The 24163-nt window shown below is 42.6% G+C and overlaps 1 protein-coding gene across 1 annotated transcript in view; it reads right to left on the minus strand.

Moving 5' to 3' along the window:
• Positions 1-23420, minus strand: part of LOC126162430 (TAF5-like RNA polymerase II p300/CBP-associated factor-associated factor 65 kDa subunit 5L) — a 158855-nt gene extending 135435 nt beyond the window's left edge. The window contains exons 1-2 of the mRNA XM_049918931.1: positions 23236-23420; positions 8685-8839 (exon numbers count right to left, since the gene is read on the minus strand). Coding sequence (XP_049774888.1) covers positions 8685-8839; positions 23236-23304 — 224 coding nt within the window. The 5' untranslated portion in view covers positions 23305-23420. The remainder of the gene's footprint in view (positions 1-8684; positions 8840-23235) is intronic.
• Between the last annotated feature and the right edge of the window lie 743 nt (positions 23421-24163).

Raw genomic sequence — 24163 nt, forward strand, 5'->3', positions numbered from 1 at the left:
GCGCACGCAGCCGTTTGAAGGCGATAAGGTGGTCCATGGAGGGATGTCGCTTGTGACGCTGGAGCGCCCGCCGGCGATCCTTAATCGCTTCAGCGATCTCAGGCGACCACCAAGGCACAGCCCTCCGCCGAGGGGACCCAGAAGAACGGGGAATGGCAGACTCGGCGGCAGTGACGATGCCGGCGGTGACCGATGTAACCACCACATCAATGGCATCAGTTGAGAGAGGCTCAATAGCGGCAGTGGAGGAGAACAAGTCCCAGTCAGCCTTATTCATAGCCCATCTGCTAGGGCGCCCAGAAGAGTGACGCTGGGGTAGTGACAGAAAAATCGGAAAGTGGTCACTACCACACAGGTCGTCATGCACACTCCAGTGGACAGATGGTAAGAGGCTAGGGCTACAGATTGAAAGGTCAATGGCGGAGTAGGTGCCATGCGCCACACTGAAGTGTGTGGAGGCACCATCATTCAAAATCGAGAGATCGAGCTGCGACAATAAATGCTCAACGGTGGCGCCTCGACCTGTTGCCACTGACCCACCCCACAGAGGGTTATGGGCGTTAAAGTCGCCCAGTAATAAGAAAGGTGGCGGCAATTGGGCTATCAGCGCAGCCAGGACATGCTGCGCGACATCACCCTCCGGTGGAAGGTAAAGACTGCAGACGGTAAGAGCCTGCGGCGTCCACACCCTAACAGCGACAGCCTCTAAAGCTGTTTGGAGAGGGACAGACTCGCTGTGAAGAGAGATAAGGACATAGATGCAGACGCCACCAGACACCCTTTCATAAGCTGCTCGGTTCTTATAATAACCCTGATAGCCACGGAGGGCGGGGGTGCGCTTTGCTGGAAACCAAGTTTCCTGCAGAGCAATGCAGAGGAAAGGGTGAAGGCTGATAAGTTGGCGGAGCTCAGCTAGATGGTGGAAGAAACCGCTGCAGTTCCACTGGAGGATGGTTTTGTCCATGGCTGAGAAAAGCGTGCCGGGACTGGGACGGCAGATTACGCCGCTGGGTCACCTGCTGCCTCCGATTGAGCACCCGTGCTAGTGCTATTGCTATTCACGGCGTCTGAGGGACCGGCGAGATCGAGGTCCTCAGCGGACGCCAGAATCTCCACCGCGTCCTCAGACGCAGAGCTAGAAGGTTGCGATGGGGTGGCTACCACCGCGCGTTCCTTGGGCTTAGAGCTGCTCTTCTTTGATTTCTCACGCTGCTCCTTGGGTTGAACTGGCTGGGAGGGCTTCACCGATTCAGTCTCCGGGACTGAGGAGGATCGGGAAGCCCTTCGACCTGCAGATTGTGGGCACTTACGCCACTGTCGATCGTCAGCCTTCCCGCCGGTGGAAACCTGGGAAGGGAGGGACCCAAGGGACCCCTTGCAAGCGTGAGAAGCCGAAGAAGTTGGACACTTCTCCGGCGTAGAAGCTGGGACCGACGTCCCCGATGGGGGGGATGGTGTTGCTCCTGAGGTAGGTGGCACAGGAGCAATCGGGTGGGTAGAGCCCCCCACTGGCAAGGGGGCAGGAGGAGTTGTACCACTCGTCGATCCGGCCGAAAGGCGCGAAACTGATGGGGCTAGCACAGGTGTTGTAGCAGCGGCGTAGGAAGTTGTCATTCTCACTGGATGTAATCGGTCGTATTTCCGTTTGGCCTCAGTATAAGTCAGTCGGTCTAGGGTCTTATATTCCATGATTTTGCGCTCTTTCTGGAATATTCTGCAGTCTGGCGAGCAAGGTGAATGGTGCTCCCCGCAGTTGACGCAGATGGGAGGCGGGGCACATGGAGTATCGGGATGAGATGGGCGTCCGCAATCTCGACATGTGAGGCTGGAAGTGCAGCGGGAAGACATATGGCCGAACTTCCAGCACTTGAAGCACCGCATCGGGGGAGGGATATAGGGCTTGACGTCACATCGGTAGACCATCACCTTGACCTTTTCCGGTAACGTATCACCCTCGAAGGCCAAGATGAAGGCACCGGTAGCAACCTGATTGTCCCTCGGACCCCGATGAACGCGCCGGACGAAATGAACACCTCTACGTTCTAAGTTGGCGCGCAGCTCGTCATCAGACTGCAAAAGGAGGTCCCTATGGAAAATAACACCCTGGACCATATTTAAACTCTTATGTGGAGTAATAGTAACGTTAACATCCCCCAACTTGTCACAAGCAAGTAACCTGCGTGACTGGGCGGAGGATGCCGTTTGTATCAGTACTGAGCCAGAGCGCATTTTAGACAAGCCCTCCACCTCCCCAAACTTGTCCTCTAAATGCTCGACGAAGAACTGAGGCTTTGTGGAGAGAAAAGACTCCCCATCAGCTCTCGTGCAAACTAAGAATCGGGGCGAATAACTGTTACCTCCATCCTGGGACTTACGCTCTTCCCACGGCGTGGCCAGGGAGGGGAACGTTTTCGGATTGTACTTCTGAGCATTAAATTGAGCCCGAGAACGCTTAGAGACTGCTGGCGGCTGGCCGCCAGCGAGAGATGATGTACCACGCTTCATTGCGGGTCATCCGCCCTGATGCCACCTACTCCGACCAAGGGCCCTCCCCACAGGCGCCACCCAGCCACAGCAAAGGCCACCTGGCAGGATGGCCGTTGCCGGGAGTCCTGATACCCCAGGAGGATAGGCATCTACTCCTTGGCATACGTGGGGAGTTAACAGCGCAGGCATCAGTAGAGCGATCCCTGTGTTGTCAGGGGGCTACAACCAAGAGGGTACATGGCGGCCCCACCACAACGGACTGGCTACCGTGCTGGATCTTAGGTGCAAAACTGTCCAAGGTCGTCGTCGCAGTTAAAAGAAACACTGCAGAGGGCTGCGTGGTAATCGCACCCAGGGACGTATCCCCGCCCTAAAGATCGAAAACGAGCGGGACACCATTGCAACGACGGGAAAGCCGGCTAAAGGTCTAATTGCGCGACGGATACAGTGCACCATGTAAGGCGCCCTTCCCCAATTGGCTCGCTCTTCGGAATAATTTAGAAAGATGGAGGTCAAACCCGAGAGGGGACCATCACATAAGGCCAAAACATGTGAGACTCCTTTTAGTCGCCTCTTACGACAGGCAGGAATACCGCGGGCCTATTCTAACCCCCGAACCCGCAGGGGGGTGGAGCAGGGAGATCCACAACATTGGCTTCCACGGTCTTGTCTGACATTTTGGCAGGTAGTACAGGCTTCAAAGTAACTGCAGCAGCGCAAGTGCACTGACAAACACAGGTACTGGTGCTGACACTAGCAACTTCCATTTGTGTAGCAACAGTGGTTTCTGAACCGGATGTTTAACAACCGAACCAAATGAAGTTGTGAATTTGGGGGTGTTGCATGGCCTTATAAATCTTTCTGGCCTCACCACAGCTGATCCGTTTTGACATTTTGATCTCCAGTATTTTTTGTGCTTCAAGGAACACACAGCAGCTCCTACTCCAGACAGGGTAAGCTCCAGAGCAATTCACGCACTTTGGAGGAGATGAACATCCGACTTGTTCATGGGAAGTATTAACATATTTGCTACAATTGGCCCCTCCCTCATATCCAACAGTGGTGTGCCCAAATCACTGGCATTTAAAACAGTGCATTGGGTTGGGAATGCAGTACTGCATAGTTAAATGAACAAAACCTGCATTAATATGCTCCAGATGTTTTGTGCTATTAAAAGCGTGGATGAATGAGTCAGATTTTGTCAGACTGTTTTCCACCGTTTTCATGATATTATGGACATCTACAATGCCGCCTTGTGCCCACTCACCTTTCAGGTCTACTTTGAGGACATCCACTAGGTCCCTGCATGTCAACACCTTTAAGGTCATATGGAGCTCAGTCTCAATAGCATATTACCCAAGGCTTTTGGCCTTCTGTAGGTCTGTCGCTTGTTGGGAAATTGAGGTTTCAACCAACAGCATCCCATTCCACAACCGCTTGATAGATTTTAATGTACCTCCAATCCCTATAAACCCTTCTAAACCCTTTTGAATATAAAAAGTTGAGACTTTTTCCAACATTCGCTCTGTTCTTTTCACTAATAAAAACACTGACTAGCAGCATGCATTCTGTAACTATAGACACTAGAATTCTTAAACATCCTTGAGTCTCGAGGAATGGCTACATGAGTCCTCTTATTTGGCTGGATGTTGGTGCCTACCAGTGGCCCACCCATTCTGCTGGGAAGTGGAAAAGAAAAATTTCAAAAGGTCCATCTCGTCCCATGAGCTGATGAGCCGTTAAGGAAACAAAAATCCACCTAGACAGTGCCCCATGTGCCTAGGCACAAAATATACAGTTGAGGTGTGGCAGGTTCAACAGAGGTTGTAGCTAACAATTGTTCCACCTCAAAATCCATGCATTTCATCGGTGCATAGCACACATAGAGACTGTGGGCTTTTTTTATAGAGGTTATCATCCTCACGATCTGGATGGTCAAGCCAAGATCCCCAATCCCTGTGACACACAATGTTCCACCATCATGCACTACAGCAGTCGGTGAAGCACGCCCAGAACTTACAGCGACAGAGGACTGGCGCCACATACCAGTCCCCCAGCTTATGAACCCTGGGGTCATCAAGCCCATAACCAGCAAACAAATGCTGAGCCCCTGAGGGATAGAGATTCGCGCGTCTGTAAAAATAGATTGATGCACAAATCAAACAGCAACTACCACCATCATACCTTAACAAAAGATCTTGCTGAAAACCTGAAAAATTTTTGGTCCTACGTAAAGTCATACAAACATACTGTCGTTTGACCACAGATGCACAGATTCGCATGAGGAGAACATAGTAATAGGTAGCCCTGCTGTAGACAAACAACTGAAAAGAGTTGAAAACAAATGGATTCCAATGGAATCCCTTTCAGTTTTACAGAGTACTCTGCAGCACTGGCCTCTTACTTAGCTTGTATTTATCATGAATCACATGCCCAGTGCTAAGTCCCATGCGACAGGAAAAAAGCACAGACGACTCCTGCATATAAGGATGGTAAAAGAATGGACCTGCAAAATTACACACCAATATCCTTAATACCGTTTGCTGCAGATTTCTTCATCACATTCTCAGTTCAAATATAATAAATTTCCTTGAGATGGAAAAGCTTCTATCCATGAATCAGCACAATTTCAGAAAGCATCACGTGTGTGAAATTCAGCCTGTCCTTTTCTCACACAACATCCTGCGAACTACGGGTGAAGCACAACAGGCAGATTCCATATTCCTTAATTTTCTGGACTTCTCAGACAACATCCTGCGAACTACGGGTGAAGCACAACAGGCAGATTCCACATTCCTAGATTTCTGGACAGCACCTGACACAGTTCCCAACTGCATACTGTTAACAAAGGTATGAGAATACAGAATAGGTTCCCACACACTTTAGTAGCTCAAAGACTTCTTAATTAGCAAACCCAGTACAACATCCTCGATCAAAGACAATGGTATTATCAGGACTGCTCCCAGAAGTGTGATAGGACCACTGTTATTTTCTATATACTTAGGTGATGTGGCAGGCAGGGTGAGCAGCAATCTGCAGCTTTTTCTGATGATGCTGTGGTGTACGGGGGTACAAGATGACTTGGACAATATATCTCATGTGATGAATTGATAGCTAGCACTAAATGTAGAAAAACGTAAGTTAATGCAAATGAGTAGGAAAAACAGTCCTGTGATATTCTAATACAGCATTAGTATTGTGCTGCTTGACATAGCCATGTTGACTGAATGTCTAAGCATAAACTGCAAACAAAGTGATATGAAATGGAAAGAGCACGTAAGGATTGGAGTAGGGAAGCAAAGGGTTACACATCACTCTTCCAGAGTGGTACAGTAACAAGGTAACAAACAAGTTATTACTGAGCTTTAAATTTTTGGTTTATTGGAAGAATTTTTTGAAAGCATGGCTCATTTGTAAAGCAGACTGCACACAGGACATTAGTGCAACCCATTCTTGAGTACTGCTCTAGTGTTTGGTACCCATAGCAGACTGGATTAAACAAAGAGATTCAAGTAATTCAGGGATGGTTTACTAGATTTATTACTGGTAGGTTTGAACAAGACAAAGTATTACGGAGTGGCTTTAGGCACTCAAATGGGAATCCATAGAGGGAAGGCAACATTCTTTTCAAGGAACACTATTGAGAAAATTTAGAGAAGTGGCATTTGAAGCTGACTGCAGAATGATTTTCCCGGTGACATCATACATTTCATGTAAGGGCCATCAAGACAAGACATCACAAATTAATTTTTGTTTGGAGGCATTAGACAATTGTTTTTCCCTCTATTTTTAAGTGGAACAGAAAAGAAAATGACTAGTAGTGGTACATGGTACCCTCTGCAGCACGCCATATGGTGGTTTGCATAGTATGGATGTAGATGTAGTTTTCTGATTCTGCAGTAGATGCTGGAAGTCAACATGCAATTGCGTAAATAAATACAACGCTTCTCAGATCTATGTGTCATACATTCTCGAAGTACAATACCATTAGCACTTCACTTTATAATAAAAAGTTTTTTCTATGGGAACATTAGCAGAACTCTAAAACCTCAGAACCTTGAAGTAAACATAAAGATGACAAGTTTGGGATATAACTACAGAATGAACACATTATTCAGTCTCCAATCAATTTCAACATTGTTTTTCAGCCCTTGGTCCTCTGTCGATATGTTACTCCAAACTGTATTGATGATACTTGATGATACAGGTGCCTCCTCGCATGAAGTTACTGCAATCGTCATCCCACCTTGAAGACACACACTTCCTCTCAAGATTACTCACCACATGCAGAATGCATAAAAAAATCATACAATAGCTGCGCTCTCGTATAATTTTAAATTATTCTCTCTTTACTGTTTGTGAGCATCATTCGCCGGAAAGGTAGAAGCAGGGTTACACATCACTCTTCCAGAGTGGTACAGTAACAAGGTAACAAACAAGTTATTACTGAGCTTTAAATTTTTGCTTTTGTCATGTTGTTGTTGTTGTGGTCTTCAGTCCTGAGACTGGTTTGATGCAGCTCTCCATGCTACTCTATCCTGTGCAAGCTTCTTCATCTCCCAGTATCTACTGCAACCTACATCCTTCTGAATCTGCTTAGTGTATTCATCTCTTGGTCTCCCTCTACAATTTTTACCCTCCACACTGCCCTCCAATGCTAAATTTGTGATCCCTTGATGCCTCAAAACATGTCCTACCAACCGATCCCTTCTTCTAGTCAAGTTGTGCCACAAACTTCTCTTCTCCCCAATCCTATTCAGTACCTCCTCATTAGTTACGTGATCTACCCACCTTATCTTCATCATTCTTCTGTAGCACCACATTTCGAAAGCTTCTATTCTCTTCTTGTCCAAACTAGTTATCGTCCATGTTTCACTTCCATACATGGCTACACTCCATACAAATACTTTCAGAAACGACTTCCTGACACTTAAATCTATACTCGATGTTAACAAATTCCTCTTCTTGAGAAATGCTTTCCTCAGGGTTCCATAGTATTTTTATTGAATGCACTGAGCCATTTATTTATTTATTTATTTATTATTTTATTGTGTGTGTGTGTGTGTGTGTGTGTGTGTGTGTGTGTGTGTGTGTGTGTGTGTATGTGTGTGTGTTGCAAGGCCTTTGCAATTTACAAACACTTTGGGCATGTCCATGCTTGTTGCAATGGAGGCAAAATGGTTCCTTATGAGGCCAAATTAAAATGTAAGCTTTTACTTCTTTTCCAACTTTAGCACAAACACACTGTCTGTCTGTCTCTCTCTTTTATTTTTAATTATATTACCACAAGACTAACCACTTGTAGATTACAATCTCCTACTATTACATAAAGAAAGTTGTAGTTTAACATTGTTACCAAAAAATCTCTAAACGTTCTTGACCAATTTACTTCAGAGTTTCACACGATACTCTAATAAATGTTCAGAAAATCTACTAACATAAGTGCTGTGCTGTGAATATGTGTAATTTCGTTTTCTTCCTCACTGTCCACTTCAACTTAGTTATCAGGTCATTTAAACCATTGCACAAATTGTTTCTTCCACACATACTCTTCCTCCTTATGCATGATTTTAAACAAAAGCTGTACACATAACAGTGTGTTGATTTGTTTTCTTCATTTAGTCACTTTTAGGAGGAAAGAGGAATACTTCATTCATGGCTTATCATACTATGGAATCTGCACCATGCGATACTTTGCAGTCCCATCCATTCACAGATTAAAAGTATGAGAAATACTGTCACAGATGCTAGAATCCTCACAATCCAGCAACTTGAGAGGTCTCTCTCATACCCCTCATAATAATGAACCCACTGGATTTACCCATTCATTTAAAGTGACTTCATTTCCCAATCAAGGCTTCATTTGCATTTGCGATAACAGCAAACAATGCTCAGGGTCAGAGAGATAGGAGAAGAAATATTGACAAATAAATGAAGGGGGAGAAAATGAACAAAGAAAAGAAGTAGAAGGAGATGGTCAGAGAGATTTGGGGGAGGGGGGGGGAGGGAGGGCAGAGGTGACGGACAGTGAGTGAGAGAGAGAGAGAGAGAGAGAGAGAGAGAGAGAGAGAGAGAGGGGGGGGGGGGGGGGGAGATTAAGACACGTTTAATTCCCATAGATAATTAGCAATTGCAAAGCATTATAAATACAGAAGCCAGCCAAATTCACGTCAATAAATATTTGTGCAGAATCTTACCTTAAGAAATGTTGTTCAGCTAGGTTAACATCATTATTGATAGTGCTGAACGTAAAAGAATTTGAGCGACCAACAACTCTTTCCACTGCACAACCAACAGCCATTTCCTCTTGGCTGCATGGCAGTGTATTAATCTTGCAACAATCTTCGATATCCTGTCAGAATAATATGAAAAAATTATATAAATCCATAAATCAGTTAATAATTGAGTAAGCAGGTGTTATCAATGTTTAATGCTACAGTTACTGCTTTGTTTCTCAATGGTAATGTTACCGATGACAGTGCCACTAACACGGAGTTACTAAATACAGTTTTCTGAAATTCCTTCACAAAAAAAAAGATGAGGCAAATATTACAGAATTTGAATCAAAAAAGCTGCCAAGATCAGTAGCTTGGAAACAGACATCCTCAGGGTAGCGAAGCAGCTAAAATCACTTGATAAAAGCAAATCCTCCTCTCCAGATTGTATATTAAATAAGTTCCTATCACAGTGCGCTGATACAAAAGCTCCATACTAAGTAACATATAAAACCACTTGCTTGACAGAAGATCCATACCTAAAGACTAGAAAACTGCACAGATCACACAAATGCTCAAAAAAGGAAATGGGAGTAATCCACCGATTTACAGACACATATTGCTGTTGTCAACCAGCAGTAGGATTCTGGAACATATACTGTTTTCAAACATCATGAATTACCTCAAAGAACACAATCTATTGACAAATAGTTAGCACAGATTTAGAAAATATCATTCTTGTGAAACACAAAGCTAGCTCCTTATTCACACAAGGTAATGAGTGCTATCAACAGGGAATCCCAAATCGATCCCATATTTCTATATTTCCAGAAGGCTTTTGATACTGCTCCTCACATCAGCCTTCTACTCAAATTGCAAGTCTAAGAAGTATCACTTCAGTTGTGCAACTGGATTAGTGATTTCCTGTTAGAAAGGTCACAGTTCATAGTAAAACTGATGGAAAGTCATAGAGTAAAACAAAAGTGATATCTGGTATTCCCCAAGAAAGTGCTACAGGATCCAGGCCCTCTGCTGTTTCTAATCTACATAAATAATGTAGGAGACAATATGGGAAGCCCTCTTAGGTTGTATGCCACCTAGTAAAGTCATCAGAAGATCAAAACTAATCACAGAATGATTTAGACAAGATATCAGTATGGAGCAAAAGGGGGCTCTAAATAATGAAAAGTGTGATGTCATCCATATGAGTTAGGTAGTAAAGGGAATCCATTACATTACATTTCAATTAAATAATAAATTACACAAGTCCAAAGGCTGTCAATTCAACTAAATATTTACCAATTACAACTGTGGGGAAAGCAAACCAAAGACTGCATTTTATTGGCAGAACACTCAGAAGATGCAACAGGCCTACTAAAGATACTGCCTCAATTAAGCTTGCCCATCCTCTTCTGGAGTATTGCTGCACACTGTGGACACTTAACAGATACGACTGATGGAGAACATCAGGAAAGTTTAAAGAAGGCAGTCCATTTTGTATTACTCTGAAATATGGTAGTGTGTGTAACGGATATGATATGCGAGTTGAGGATGGCAGTCATTAAAACAAAGGCGTTTTTCATTGTGACGAGAGCTTTTCACAAAATTTTCATCACCTACTATTTCCTCTGGATGTAAAACTATTTTATTGGCACCCAACTATGCAAGAAGAAACGCTTATCACAATAAACTACAAGATGCCACAACTTGCATGAAAAGATTTAAGTGTTTGTTTTTCTGCACGCTGTTCAAGAATGGAAATTGTCTGTAAGTGATTCTATCAACCCTCTACCCAGATTAGCTGTGAATTGCAGAGCAGTCACGTAGATGGATTCAGAAGTCAACTATGTTACCACAATAACATAAATGTGACAATGAATATTTGGCATGTACTTGGTGGCAGAAATGCTTACTATGATTACTGCAGTATTATTACTTACATCCACAAGGCAAATATGTGCAAAAACTGTGGCAATATAACAAATGTGTCTAGTCAAATGTTATCAAAATTTTCTTTCAGAACTAAGATAAATTGGTTTTATCACACACTCAGAGAATTACCACTCTTAAAAGCCAAAATATAATTTTGATTTATGTAATAAATAAAAACGAATAATAACAACTACAACTAGACTTTATTTGCCTGGACACGAGTATTCAGTCAAACCCTCTTAATATTCACAATACATTTTCCTGGAGAATCAAATGTTGCTTATATAGAAATTAATAATTTCCCTTCAAACATGAAAGCCCGCAATGGGTTCACAATAAGAAAGTAAGTTAGGGTTTAAGTCTTGATCAGAGCAGACGTGCAGCGGAGTGTGACCAGCTACTTTGAAATCTTTGGTACGCGATAAGGCAGCCGCATAGGCAGGCCAGAGGAGGAAGAAGATCCCGACGACCGTGCCGAGACCAGCTGTCTGCCTCAGCACAACCATCTGTGCTGAACTGAAGAACAAAGGTGTCTTGCACACAGTGCCACTTCATTGTGGCGCCGTGCCAAAGAAAGCAAAAGAGTCGCTGTTTAGCTACTACACATTGGTTGCGGCAAATTTGTCATGTCGGATAGTGCTGTGCGGCAGAACTCTTCTGCCTTCTCCCAAAGATTAGGGAACATTTCATGTCAGGACCGACAGCACTGCCCCGTTACCTGCGCACATGTCGAGTAGAGGAGTTGACACACGGAAACCTTCAGGCTGAGGCAGCGGCCAACACAAGGTGCCAACTAAGCGTGAAGCCGGCATCCCGAGCACAACCACACTCACAGTAGGGCACTCAGACTGACTAAACACCATGAGCAGCGACAGTGACCAAGGCCACCCCCTCCCCCACCACACCACCACCACCACCCTACCCTAATATAACGGTAAGCCCCCCAGCCAGTCCCAGCCCCTCTCTCTCACCGAACAGAAGTAGGACCCCAGGTGAATCGTCCTCCCAGGAAAAGGGACAGGAAATTAGAGACCCTTAGCCCATGAAATAGGAACTGAAAAACCTCCCCAAAAGCACTAAGCAACCCACACTAGCATCAGACATGAGGAAGTACCTTAAACAAGACTCCCTCAGGATCATCACGGACCTCAAAACTAACCATGACGGGACAGCAGCCTATATCTGGGGTCAGGTGGGAGACACTAAGAGGGAAATCATGACCAAACTTAGGAGATGTAGGTATCCTGAGGTTATTGTAAGCCACAGACACACAAGAGAACCACGAGGCTCCAGAGGGAGACACAAGAAGAATCCATCAATGAGTGTAATACTGAAACAAATTCCTCACAGCACAACAGAATCAGTGACTGATCAACTTCGTCAACAAGGCTTTGGCATAGTAAAGGTATGGCACATTAAGGACAGGAAGCAATAATGCGCTCACACAGAAGTTCTGGGTGATAACGCATTACCAACAAACTGTGGACACACTCCTGACTGAAGGAGCGAAAATAGACTTCACCATACAATGAGCAGAGCCCCCACGGGGCACCCCCCACTCCTTCCCCGGCCCACACAATGTGGCAGGTGCTCCAACTTTGAGCACACCACAGCAAACTGCAGAAAGCAAACCAACCCACAATACAGCGAATTGCACCAACTCTCTCACTGCAACCTAAGGAGAAAGAACAGTGTGCAAACTGCAGGGCAACCACTCAGCCCTCTCCTACCCTACAAGTGCCACAAGCATCCCAAGGAGGCCACGAGCGAAGAAACACGTGTACCCATCAAAGTCATCAATGAGCTAGCACCGCTCGCAAATAACAACAATGACCTGAAACAGGAAATTGTATTAAAGGAAGACCTGGTGCGAGTTCTCGCTGTAACTCTGCTGAACTTGTTCCAAGACAGCAGGGAAAAAGACTAAGGTGACACAGGCAGGAAACAAGATACATTGATTATTGGCACCCCAAAACACACTTTAGGCACACACCTCAGCATACACCACAACACACACCACAGAACACAAACTAAACAGGCACTCCTCTCCCCCAACTTCCCACCCCCACCCTTTCCAGGCATCTCCGCGATGGCTAGCACACTACATGCCAACACACTACATCTCTTATCTGTAAACACTCAATGCGTCAAACGGAAACACACATTATTAATTCATACAATACAACAGGAAGGCGTCCATGTTGCAGGCATCACCGAGACATGGCTAAGGAATACAGACGCTTTTAGCCTCCCCAAATTACAAGAGGACAGACCAGACGGAAGAGGTGGAGTAGCACTGCTTGCACAGGACACAATAGCAGCAAAGGAAGTCCCTCTGCCGGCACCACTTAATACTATGGGAGCAGTTATAGTACAGATAAGAAACAGGAACAGACACACTCTCATGATAACCTGCCTGTAAAACCCATCCGCAATGCCAATACCACTGCACTTTCTATGACATATGATGAAGTACAATAAATACATAATACTACGAGGCTTTAATGCAAGGCACCATATACTAGGAGACACAGCCGATAACGGAAACGGTCAAAGTCTATTTTACTTCCTGACAAGAGAGCTGATGGACCGACTACCAGTCAACCAACCGACCTTCATAGGTCACTGAAGCCACTCGACACCAGACCACGTGCTATATGGACACAACATTAGTGACACAATGTCAGAGCCTGTCGTAGGCTATAACGAGCGACCACCAACCAATCCTTTTTTCGACCAGCGCCACCCTGCCCCCAGACCATATCCCCACATGACGAATGACGCATAAATATACAAATGCCGACTGGGACAAATACAAAGATGTGCTCACAGAACACCTATCAATACCACTTACGAAAACATATGACGACGACCTCCAACACGCCACCAACAAAATAGAGACTGCCATACACCAAGCAACAGATGAAGGCATTCCCACTATAGTAGCCGAAAATTGGAAACAAGCCATCCCTCAGGAATCCGTCAACCTAATACGACAGAAGAAACAACTTTACAGACAAATCAGACACAACAATAACCCAGACCTGAAAAGACAATGGAACAGACTGAATGCCAGAATTAAAAGAATCATATCTGAATACCAACAAAGACAATGGGATAGCACATGCAGAAGACTAAACTACAGGGAAGGAGGGAAATTCTGGCAACACTTTAAAACACTAACAGGACAACAACAAACACCACATTAATAGTGGACAACGAGCCAACAACAGAAAGTAGAACAAGCTGAGGCATTTAGACAAGTACTACAGCAAGTATATCCTTTCCCACAAGATGCTAAATTCGATGACAACTTCTGACAACACATAGAGCACCAACTACCCTATACTTAAATATCCCAAAAACAAGACAGAAGATGAGAACACACTGACGGCAGAAATCACCAACACAGAAATCATAAACGCAATCTACTCAGGAAGCAACACAGCCCCTGGATAGAATGACATAAGATGCATACACCTCCAGAAAGCCCCAGCCCACCTCTTGGTACCCCCCATTCCCTCATCTATAACTACTGTCTCACCAACAAAACATTACCAATCACCTGGGAAACTAGCAAATCAATAATGTTACCAAAGCCAGACAAAGCAAAGACTGACACATGATCCAATAGGGATATCTCTACTCGACGTCATAGGAAAAACATACGAAAGGATACTAACTGACCACATGAAAATGTATATAGAATGCAAAGAAATCCTCCCCTTGACACAATCAGGCTTCCGACAAAATCATTCCAACGACCCGCTAATCAAATTGACCAACAGAATAACGCAAGGTTTTAAGAGATGGCACTGCACGCTCACAGTCTGCTCTGGCACACAGGACTGCTCTACACATTGAACCAGTTGGGCCTTCCGACTGAGGCTGTACAATTAATACAGGCATATATCACAAACAGGAAATGCAAGGTACATGTTGGCGGTGCTTCCTCTCTAGAATTTACACCCCAAGCAGGAGTATCACAATGAGGCATATTGTCCCCGCTACTGTATGCACTTTACACGGCTGACATACAAACGACAACAATCCCTACAAAAACGGTAGGACTTTTTGCTGACGACACCGCCTACTGGTGTAGGGAACTGAAGATGACAACCATACAATCAAAGACACAGACCTACCTACAACAACTAGAAACCTGGATGGCAAAATGGAGAATCCGTCCAAACCCATCCAAAACCCAAATGGTCTTATTCAGACACAGACACCTTACAAAAAAACGACAGCAAAACACAGATGACATACAACTGATGCTCTGGAACACATCACTGAGACTTAATGACACTGCCAGGTACCTACCCATGACATCACTGGCGTGGAACCGCTACAAACCAGACTGACTAAACTCAGAGCAAACTACGGGAGAGACATATTAACCAAATGCCCAGACATGGAAGACTTCCTGACAAGACCACGAACGAACAGGCAACCAAAATTCAAATACATCCAACCAGCACAACAGTAGCACACAACACCAGTCATGAATACCCAGACCTTGCCCCCACCATGGAACCCCTAACCCAAGACATCTCACTTCCCCCACGTCTGGACCAAAGACAGAGAAACTAACCCCGTAAACACACACACACACACACACACACACACACACACACACACACACACACACACACACACGATAGAATTAAGTTAGACATAAAACGTAGCATAGACTAAAAATTACAATATGTAACTGTTCATCACTACCATGAAAGTCATTTCCCTAAGGTGACAGGAGGACCTGATGTAAACAGGACAGTACCTTAAACAAACACCCAATTGACAACTGCTCTCTAAATTCAATTGTATATCTTCAAATTATCCTTGCCTCCCACCAATAGCGGATCATATAAAGAAAATTGTCTCTGTCTCTTTCTTCTTTCTTCTCTCTCTCTCTCTCTCTCTCTCTCTCTCTCTCTAAGAAGTAGCACAAAACAACAACACCACGCACACACCAAATGAAGCAACACCACAAGAACCAAAAAGAATCACACACAACAGCCACCTCAAAGCATAAAGCTTAAACTATTACCCTAGCTATGTAAAGTCACTGCAACAACCAAATAGTGCAACAAACAACAAATGTATCTGTACAACAAAAGGCTGAAAAGGGTAATGCAAGCCCTCAAACAGCCCGCCTATCCCTTCATGGACGGGAATGAAAAAAAGTCTTGATCTCTTTATTATAAGCTATAGGAAAACTTAATCAACCTTGAGAGGTACTGGTATGAAGTACACAGTATAAAACTCGAAGCCCCTTACTGACAAAGCTATACTACAGAGTTCAAATGTCTGTCTACATACTAGTCAACAAGTCAGTGTTTTTTTTTTTTTTTTTTGTATGGTCTGAGAGTTTTTTTGTATAACTTGTTTGGATTTTAGGACATCTCGGAATATCTGCATATGTTACTTACAGGACACCACACAGCTTCACCTCCTAATAACATCTTACTTTGAACAATGGAAAGCCCAGGTTGTTGTCACACTTAATTCAGCTACATGGGAAGCTTTCCAGCCCAGACTACTTTTTTTACATGCAACTGGCACTGAGAAGAGCGTAATAGCTAGTGACTCAGTTGTTCCTAACTGAGAACAATGTGAGACCACTAATCACCGTAATCTTCAAATGGAGCAATATGAAAGCAACTTAGTATAAATTATGGCTATGTGAATTTTATCAGTGGAAGTGGAATGTGAAATATCTTACCATGGACTAAAGTTCTACAGTAATAAACTGATTACTGACCACAAGAGCTACAATATGACGCTGGATTCAGAAGTTAAATTCCTTTGTGCAGGGAGCAATGTGAAAAGTTAAAAACAAAACTGAAATTCATGTTCCATCTACCAATCTGAAGGAAAGTCTAATTTCGTCTTATGTACAGTCACAAATGGATTTCAGTAATCGACACAGTTTCTCAGTGGTCATAATGGCACTGACCCAGAAGATGCCACACTGAAGGTCAAAACACAGAATTCCATCTTCCAAGACTTTTCTGCCCAGAAACATTGTATTACAGTTCTTCTTTTGACTGTCACACTTCATCAACGTCTCAGTATTAATTTAAGTGACTGAAGAACTGCAATTTGTTAAAATTCCTGAATGGAGGAAAGGTGGCCATACTTGATATCTGTATGATTCTATATAATTACATAAAAGAGCTTGCTCACCCAAATGTGCACTATGGATTACTCAAAGTCTTTGATATTGCTCTGCCAACTCACAACCAAACCATTAGGTCAACTACACTTATCAATACCAGATATCAGCTCCATTCCATGACTTAATGTTGTTGGGGCATGTGCAGACAGCACAATGTCTTCTTTTTTTCATTTATATTATTTATTGGAATGTAGGTTGTGGTTACAGACTGATCTTCAGTGTAAACTGAGATATGAATTGAACTGAAGAGTGAGAAGCTGGCTGAGAGTTGGCAAAGCCAACAAATGTGAATACAAAATCTCATTTGTGGTGAGATACTGATCTGTAATATTCCCCAAGATCTAAGTTAGGTTGAAAGGTGACAGTTTTTTGGTGAGTTTGAAAAGCGGTATTGAAGGCTTCAGTTAATCCAAATATTTAACTTAAGTGGCTACCATTTTTAATCAAGAAACTGATTAAATAACTATTTTTTAGTTATTAAGCTACATACTAGCCACATGCATTTTATTCAATTATTCTTATTTTATTGTGTGTTTATTTCTAACTGAACAATGGAAAATCAAGGATGGAATAATAACAATATTATGAAAAGGATAGACTGCTATTCAGCATGTAGCGAAGATTCTGAGTTGCACAAAGGCACAACAAAGACTGCTAAACAAGTAAGCTTTCAGCCGAAACGTATACTACTGTAGTAGGGGTGGGAAGGGTAGTGGTACGACATTCCTCATTTCAGGGCAAGAAGAGAGGTAGTCGAAATGCTGGCAGAGAATATGATTCAGCTGCTCCAGTTCAGCATGGTATTGAGTCATCTGGTGGGACTTTGGGATGTGGTGAAGACTGCGGAGATATGGCATGGGACATTGGTTTTCGAGCACAGTTGGGAGGGTAATTTTGGCCTGTGAAGGCATCATCATTGATATTCTTAATATTTTTGGAGAAGAACTGCTCATCGCTACATATGCGACAGCCACTGGTAGCTAGGCTGTATGCAGGGGACTTTTGGTATGGAATGGGTAGCAGCTGTCAACGTGGATGTAATGCTGGTGGTTGGTTAAGTTTTATGGACAGAGATACAGATGTAGCCATCTTTAAAGTGAACATCAACATCAAAGAAGGCAGCTTGTTTGGTTGAGGAGGACCAGGTGAAGAGAATGTGGGAGAAGGTGTCGAGGTTTTGGATGAAAATGAATAGGGTGTGCTCACCCTCATTCCAGATTAGGAAAATGTCATTAATAAATCTGAACCAGGTGAGGGGTTCAGGATTCTGGGAGGTTAGGAAAGACTCCTCTATATGGCCCATGAATAGCTTGTGGAGGATGGTGCCATGCTGGTGCCCTTTGCCCTACAATGGATTTGCTTGTAGGTGATGCTTTTAAAGGAGAAGTAATTGTGGTTGAGGATACAGTTAGTCATGGTGATCAGGAAGGTAGCTGTAGTCTGGAATCCATCGCCATTGGGAAAGGTAGTGTTCAACAGTGGCAAGGCCATGGGCATTGTGAATGTTAGTAGGCCTACATGCATTCCTTGACAATAAGATACATGCAACTTGCCCAATTATGAGCAGTGAAGGTTTCAGATTTGCCAATAAAAGGTATCATATATACAGGGATGGTTCAAAATAATTCAAATGGATCAAATGGCTCTAAGCACTATGAGACTTAACATCTGAGGTCATCAGTCCCCTCAAAATAATTATTATGACACAATTAGCAAATTCCAGTTACAGCGCAGCTAAAGCATATCTACTGGTACAACTACCAATGTAATGCGTCATATTATCGGATAACAAGTGCCATATTTACACAATGCAACAATAGTGAAACATCATCAATTACTGACACATTCCTTGAAATTTCGTGTTCATGATCTACAGAACAAGTATTAATGTAATGTAACTACGTATTCTTAAAAAAAATCTTAGTTCTAAACAAATTACACAGCTGAAGAAATTACTGTTTCATGCTTGAAGGGAGAAGACAAGTGTTCAACATCCTGTTGGCAACAAGGTCATTAGAGGCGGCGCAAGCTTGGATTACAGAAGGCTGGAGAAGGAAAGCAGCCGGGCCCTTTCAATGGAACCATCCCAGCATTTTAGGGAAATCATGGAAAACCTACATCAGGATGGGCAGATACAGGTTTGAACCATCATCCTCCCAAATGCAAGTCCAGTGTGCTAACCACTGCGCTATCCGGCTCGGTGCAAGAGAAGAACAATGCTGATCACACTTCAATCTCATTTCTTTTCTAACACATTGTAAACAGTGACATCAAAGTTCAGTATTGCAGGAGGTCAGAGAAATAAATGACGAATAAAAATTGATACTCTTTGATACAATGACAAGTAAAAAAAATCATTCCCTAATGATAACCAAACGTTTTCTCTTCAAAAATGTAAAGAAAACTGAAGGAAATTTTCGTCTCTGGATGTTGATTTAAGATAAAGCAATACTCACAGGCAAAGTCATAGGACAAAGATAAATTTAAAACTGGGATTGGCATAAAAAAAATTTTCTTCACGTGGAAAACAACTTTTGGATGAATAAAAAAAGAGAACATACAGACTGAATGGAAAACTGTGTTTCTGGTACTGCATATTATTGCAAATATGTTTTTCCTTTATCTACTTCATCTTCTTGATGTTATTGGACATTGCTGCTGGTAGGGAGGCTTGCATGCCTCAGTGATAGAGTTAGCTGTACCCTAAGCGCAACCACAATGGAGGGGTATCTGTTGAGAGGCCAGGCAAACAAGTGGTTTCTGAAGAGGGGCAACAGCCTTTTCAGCAGTTGCATGGGCAACAGTCTGGGTGATTGACTGACCTGGACTTGTAACATTAACCAAAATGGCTTTGCTGTGCCGGTACAGCGAACGGCTGAAAGCAAGGAAAAACTACAGCCGTAATTTTTCCTGAGGGCATGCAGCTTTACTATATGGATAAATGACGACGACGTCCTCTTGGGTAAAACACTGGATATCCATGCGGGGACTACTCAGGAGTAGGTTGTTACCAGGAGAAAGAAAACTGGCGTTCTACGGATTGGAGCGTGGAATGGCAGGTCCCTTAATCGGGCAGGTAGGTTACAAAATTTAAAAAGGGAAATGGATAGGTTAAAGTTAGATATGCTGGGAATTAGTGAAGTTCGGTGGCAGTAGGAACAAAACTTCTGTTCAGGAGATAACAGGGTTATAAATACAAAAACAAATAGGGGTAATGCAGGAGTAAGTTTAATAATGAATAAAAAAATAGGAGCACGGGTAAGCTACTACAAACAGCATAGTGAACACATTATTGTAGCCAAGATAGACACATATCCCACGCCTACCACAGCAGTACAAGTTTATATGCCAACTAGCCCCACGGACGACGAAGAGACTGAAGAAATGTATGATGAAGTAAAAGAGATTATTCAGATAGTAAAGGGAGATGAAAATTTAAAAGTCATGGGGAATTGGAATTCGACAGTAGGAAAAGGAAGAATAGGAAACGTGGTAAGTGAATATGGAAAGGGGCTAAGGCATGAAAGAGAAAGCCGCCTGGCAGAATTTTGCACAGAGCACAACTTAATCATAGCTAACATTTGGTTTACGAATCACGAAAGAATGTTGTATATATGGAAGAAGCATGTAGACACTGGAATGTTTCAGACAGATTATATAATGGTAAGACAGTGACTTAGGAACCAGGTTTTCAATTGTAAGACATTTCCAGGGGCACATGTGGAGTCTGAACACAATCTATTGGTTATGAACTGTGGATTAAAACTGAAGAAAATGCAAAAAGGTGGGAATTTAAGGAGATGGGACCTGGATAAACTGACAGAATCAGAGGTTGCAGAGAGTTTCAGTGGGAGAATTAGAGAACGATTGACAACAATAGGGGAAAGAAATACAGTAGGAGAAAAATGGGTAGCTTTGAGAGATGAAATAGTGAAGGCAACAGAGGATCAAGTAGGTAAAAAATCAAGGGCTTGTAGAAATCCTTGGGTAAATGAAGAGATATTGAATTTAATTGATAAAAGGAAAAAATATAAAAATGCAGTAAATGAAGCACCCAAAAAGGAATACAAACATCTCAAAACTGAGATCAATAGGAAATGCAAAATGACTTAGCAGGGATGGCTAGAGACCAAATGTAATGATGTAGAGGCGAATATCACAAGTGGTAAGATAGATACTGCATACAGGAAAATTAAAGAGGCCTTTGGAGACAAGATAACCACCTGTATGAATATCCAGAGCTCAGATGGAAAACCAGTTCTAAGCAAAGAAGGGAAAGCAGGAAGATGGAAGGAGTATACAGAGGGTCTATACGAGGGCAATGTAGTTTAGGCAATATTATGGAAATGGAGGAGGACGTAGGTGAAGATGAAATGGGAGATATGATACTGCATGAAGAATTTGACAGAGCATTGGAAGACCTACATCAAAACAAAGCCCCGGGGATAGACAACATTCCATTAGAACTACTGATAGGCTTGGGAGAGGCAGCCCAGACAAAACTCTACCATCTGGTGAGCAAATTGTATAAGACAGGTGAAATATCCTCAGACTTCAAGAAGAACATAATAGTTCCAATCCCAAAGAAAGCAGGTGTCGACAGGTGTGAAAATTATCAAACTATCAGTTTAATAAGCCACTGCTGCAAAATACTGACACGAATTCTTTACAGGTGAATGGTCAAAGCCAATCTTGGGGAAGATCAATTTGGATTCCGTAGAAATATCGGAACACGTGAGGCAATACTGACCCTATGACTTATCTTAGAAGAAAGATTAAGGAAAGACAAACCTACAGTTCTATCATTTGTAGACTTAGAGAAAGCTTTTGACAATGTTGACTGGAATACTCTCTTTCAAATTCTGAAGGTGGCAGGGGTAAAATACGGGGAGCAAAACGCTATTTACAATTTGTACAGAAAACCAGATGGCAGTTATAAGAGCCGAGGGGCATGAAAGGGAAGCAGTGGTTGGGAAGGGAGTGAGACAGGTTGTAGCATATCGCTGACGTTATTCAATCCATACATTGAGCAAGCAGTAAAGGACAACAAAAGAAAAATTTGGAGTAGGAATTAAAATCCATGGAGAAGAAATAAAAACTTTGAGATTCGCCGATGACACTGTAATTATCAGAGACAGCAAAGGACGTGGAAGAGCAGTTGAATGGAATGGACAGTGTCTTGAAAGGAGGATATAAGATGAACATCAACAAAAGCAAAACCAGGATAATGGAAAGTAGTCGAATTAAATTGGGTGATGCTGAGGGAATTAGATTAGGAAATGAGACACTTAAAGTAGTAAATGAGTTCTGCTATTAGGGGAGCAAAGTAACTGATGATGGTCAAAGTAGAAAGGATATCAAATGTACACAAAATGGCAAGAAAAGCGTTTCTGAAGAAGAGAAATTCGTTAACATCAAGTATTGATTTAAATGTCAGTAGGTCTTTTTTCAAAGTATTTGTGTGGAATGTAGCCATGTATGGATGTGAAACATGGACAATAAATCGGTAAGAGAATTGAAGCTTTCAAAACGGGGTGCTACCGAAGAATGCTGAAGATTAGATGGGTAGATCACATAACAAATGAGAAGGTACTGAAAGGAACTGGGAAGAAGAGAAATTTGTGGCACAACTTGTCTAGAAGAAGGGATCGGTTGGCAGGACATGTTCTGAGGCATCAAGAGATCACCAATTTAGTACTGGAGGGCAGTGTGGAGGGTAAAAATTGTAGAGGCAGACCAAGAAATGTATACACTAAGCAAATTCAGAAGGATGTAGGATGCAGTATCTACTTGGAAATGAAGAAGCTTGCACAGGATAGAGTAGCATGAAGAGCTGCATCAAACCAGTCTTTCGACTGAAAGCTACAACACCAACTACTTACTACTACTACTACTACTACTACTACTGCTACTGCTGTTATTACTATATAAAATTTTTCTGTTTGAACGGTAATAATTTGAAAACAATATCATTTATTCTGTATAAAACATGCAAGATGACATGTCTAAAGCCATGACAAAAATGAATTTATGGTCAAAAATAAAAATAACGTAAGATTATCTTCCAATAGAGGCAGCTACAGTAGTGCATTCAGTTTGCAACCCCGTCTGGAAGAACTGATTGCGTAGTAAAACTGTGATGAGTATGCCCGTAACACGTATGGCATAAGTACGAGCATTGCAAACAGTTTTCTTTCTCCAAAGAAAATGAATAACATGTTTGCCTACATCCCAGTCTTCCTAAGCGCGGAAAACACAACGAAGATCTCACTCGGAGCTTTGTTCACAAATCATCTTCGCACGGCAAAGACGTCCGTACTCAAGAATTTTGCTCCTGAATTATTCAAAACAGCACATGACAACTAAAGAAAGTAATCATTTGTGGTGACGTCTGAAATGTCACCCGTTATGACATACCGCATAGTGCCGGCGTTTCAAATAAGTGTTCAGTGCAGATTTGATCGCTTCGCTTTTTGAACGCTTCATCTTACTGCTGACGTATGGCCCTGGTATAAAAAGCTATTAAAAATTCTGTCAGTCTCCATGAGTGCGTGAAAGCCTTTGCTCAAACCTCAACATAAACATCTTCCACCATCGAATGTTCCCTCTCACAACAAACAAAACAAGCAAAGCATATCGATTCCAAAAGATGCCACAGTTTATGCTACCTGCAAATGATTCCCATCGAAGTTTTCGGAATTCAGTTATAGAAAGACTAGACTGTAAGCGAAGCGCTACGTCCCTCTTGCCATCTGAACTAAAACTGTATTTTATACATTGATATTTATCAAATATTTTGTCCAGAAAAGTATTTACTCTAGCACGGCCTTCTACAAAGCAGGCCATGACTTTTGCTGAAAAGGTTCCGTAGCGGACATATCAGTACATCTCACTACAGTTATATTTTATTTTCAGTTACTTATTTTTTCGTAACTCTTACCTCCATTCGTTTCTTCAGGACGTTCTCTTCCTTTTCTTCTTCATTCCCATTCAGAATAGTCTTCCAGTCATTTCACAATCGTCTATAATACATTGTGGACATACGAGTGATAGTTGCAGCTAGAACTGTTAAATTAACTGTTGTCCTTCACATTCTAAAAAATGTTCATCGAAAATTATTATTTTTTTCTGTATGAGTCGATTGACAAATCCATATGCGTGTCTAACACCACATTTAGTTGTGTAGGGCTACAGGGTGAACTCGGAACACCATCAACAATATTTCAAAGGTTGTTCAAGGATATTTTCTGAATATTTGAATGTAAGGCACCCATGGTCTCATCACAGGATTTCTTAAGAATATTTATTAGCTACAAGGTAAATACAGTGTTCATCTATTTTCACA

This window comes from Schistocerca cancellata, chromosome 2 (assembly GCF_023864275.1).
Source record: "Schistocerca cancellata isolate TAMUIC-IGC-003103 chromosome 2, iqSchCanc2.1, whole genome shotgun sequence".
Classification (NCBI taxonomy): domain Eukaryota; kingdom Metazoa; phylum Arthropoda; class Insecta; order Orthoptera; family Acrididae; genus Schistocerca; species Schistocerca cancellata.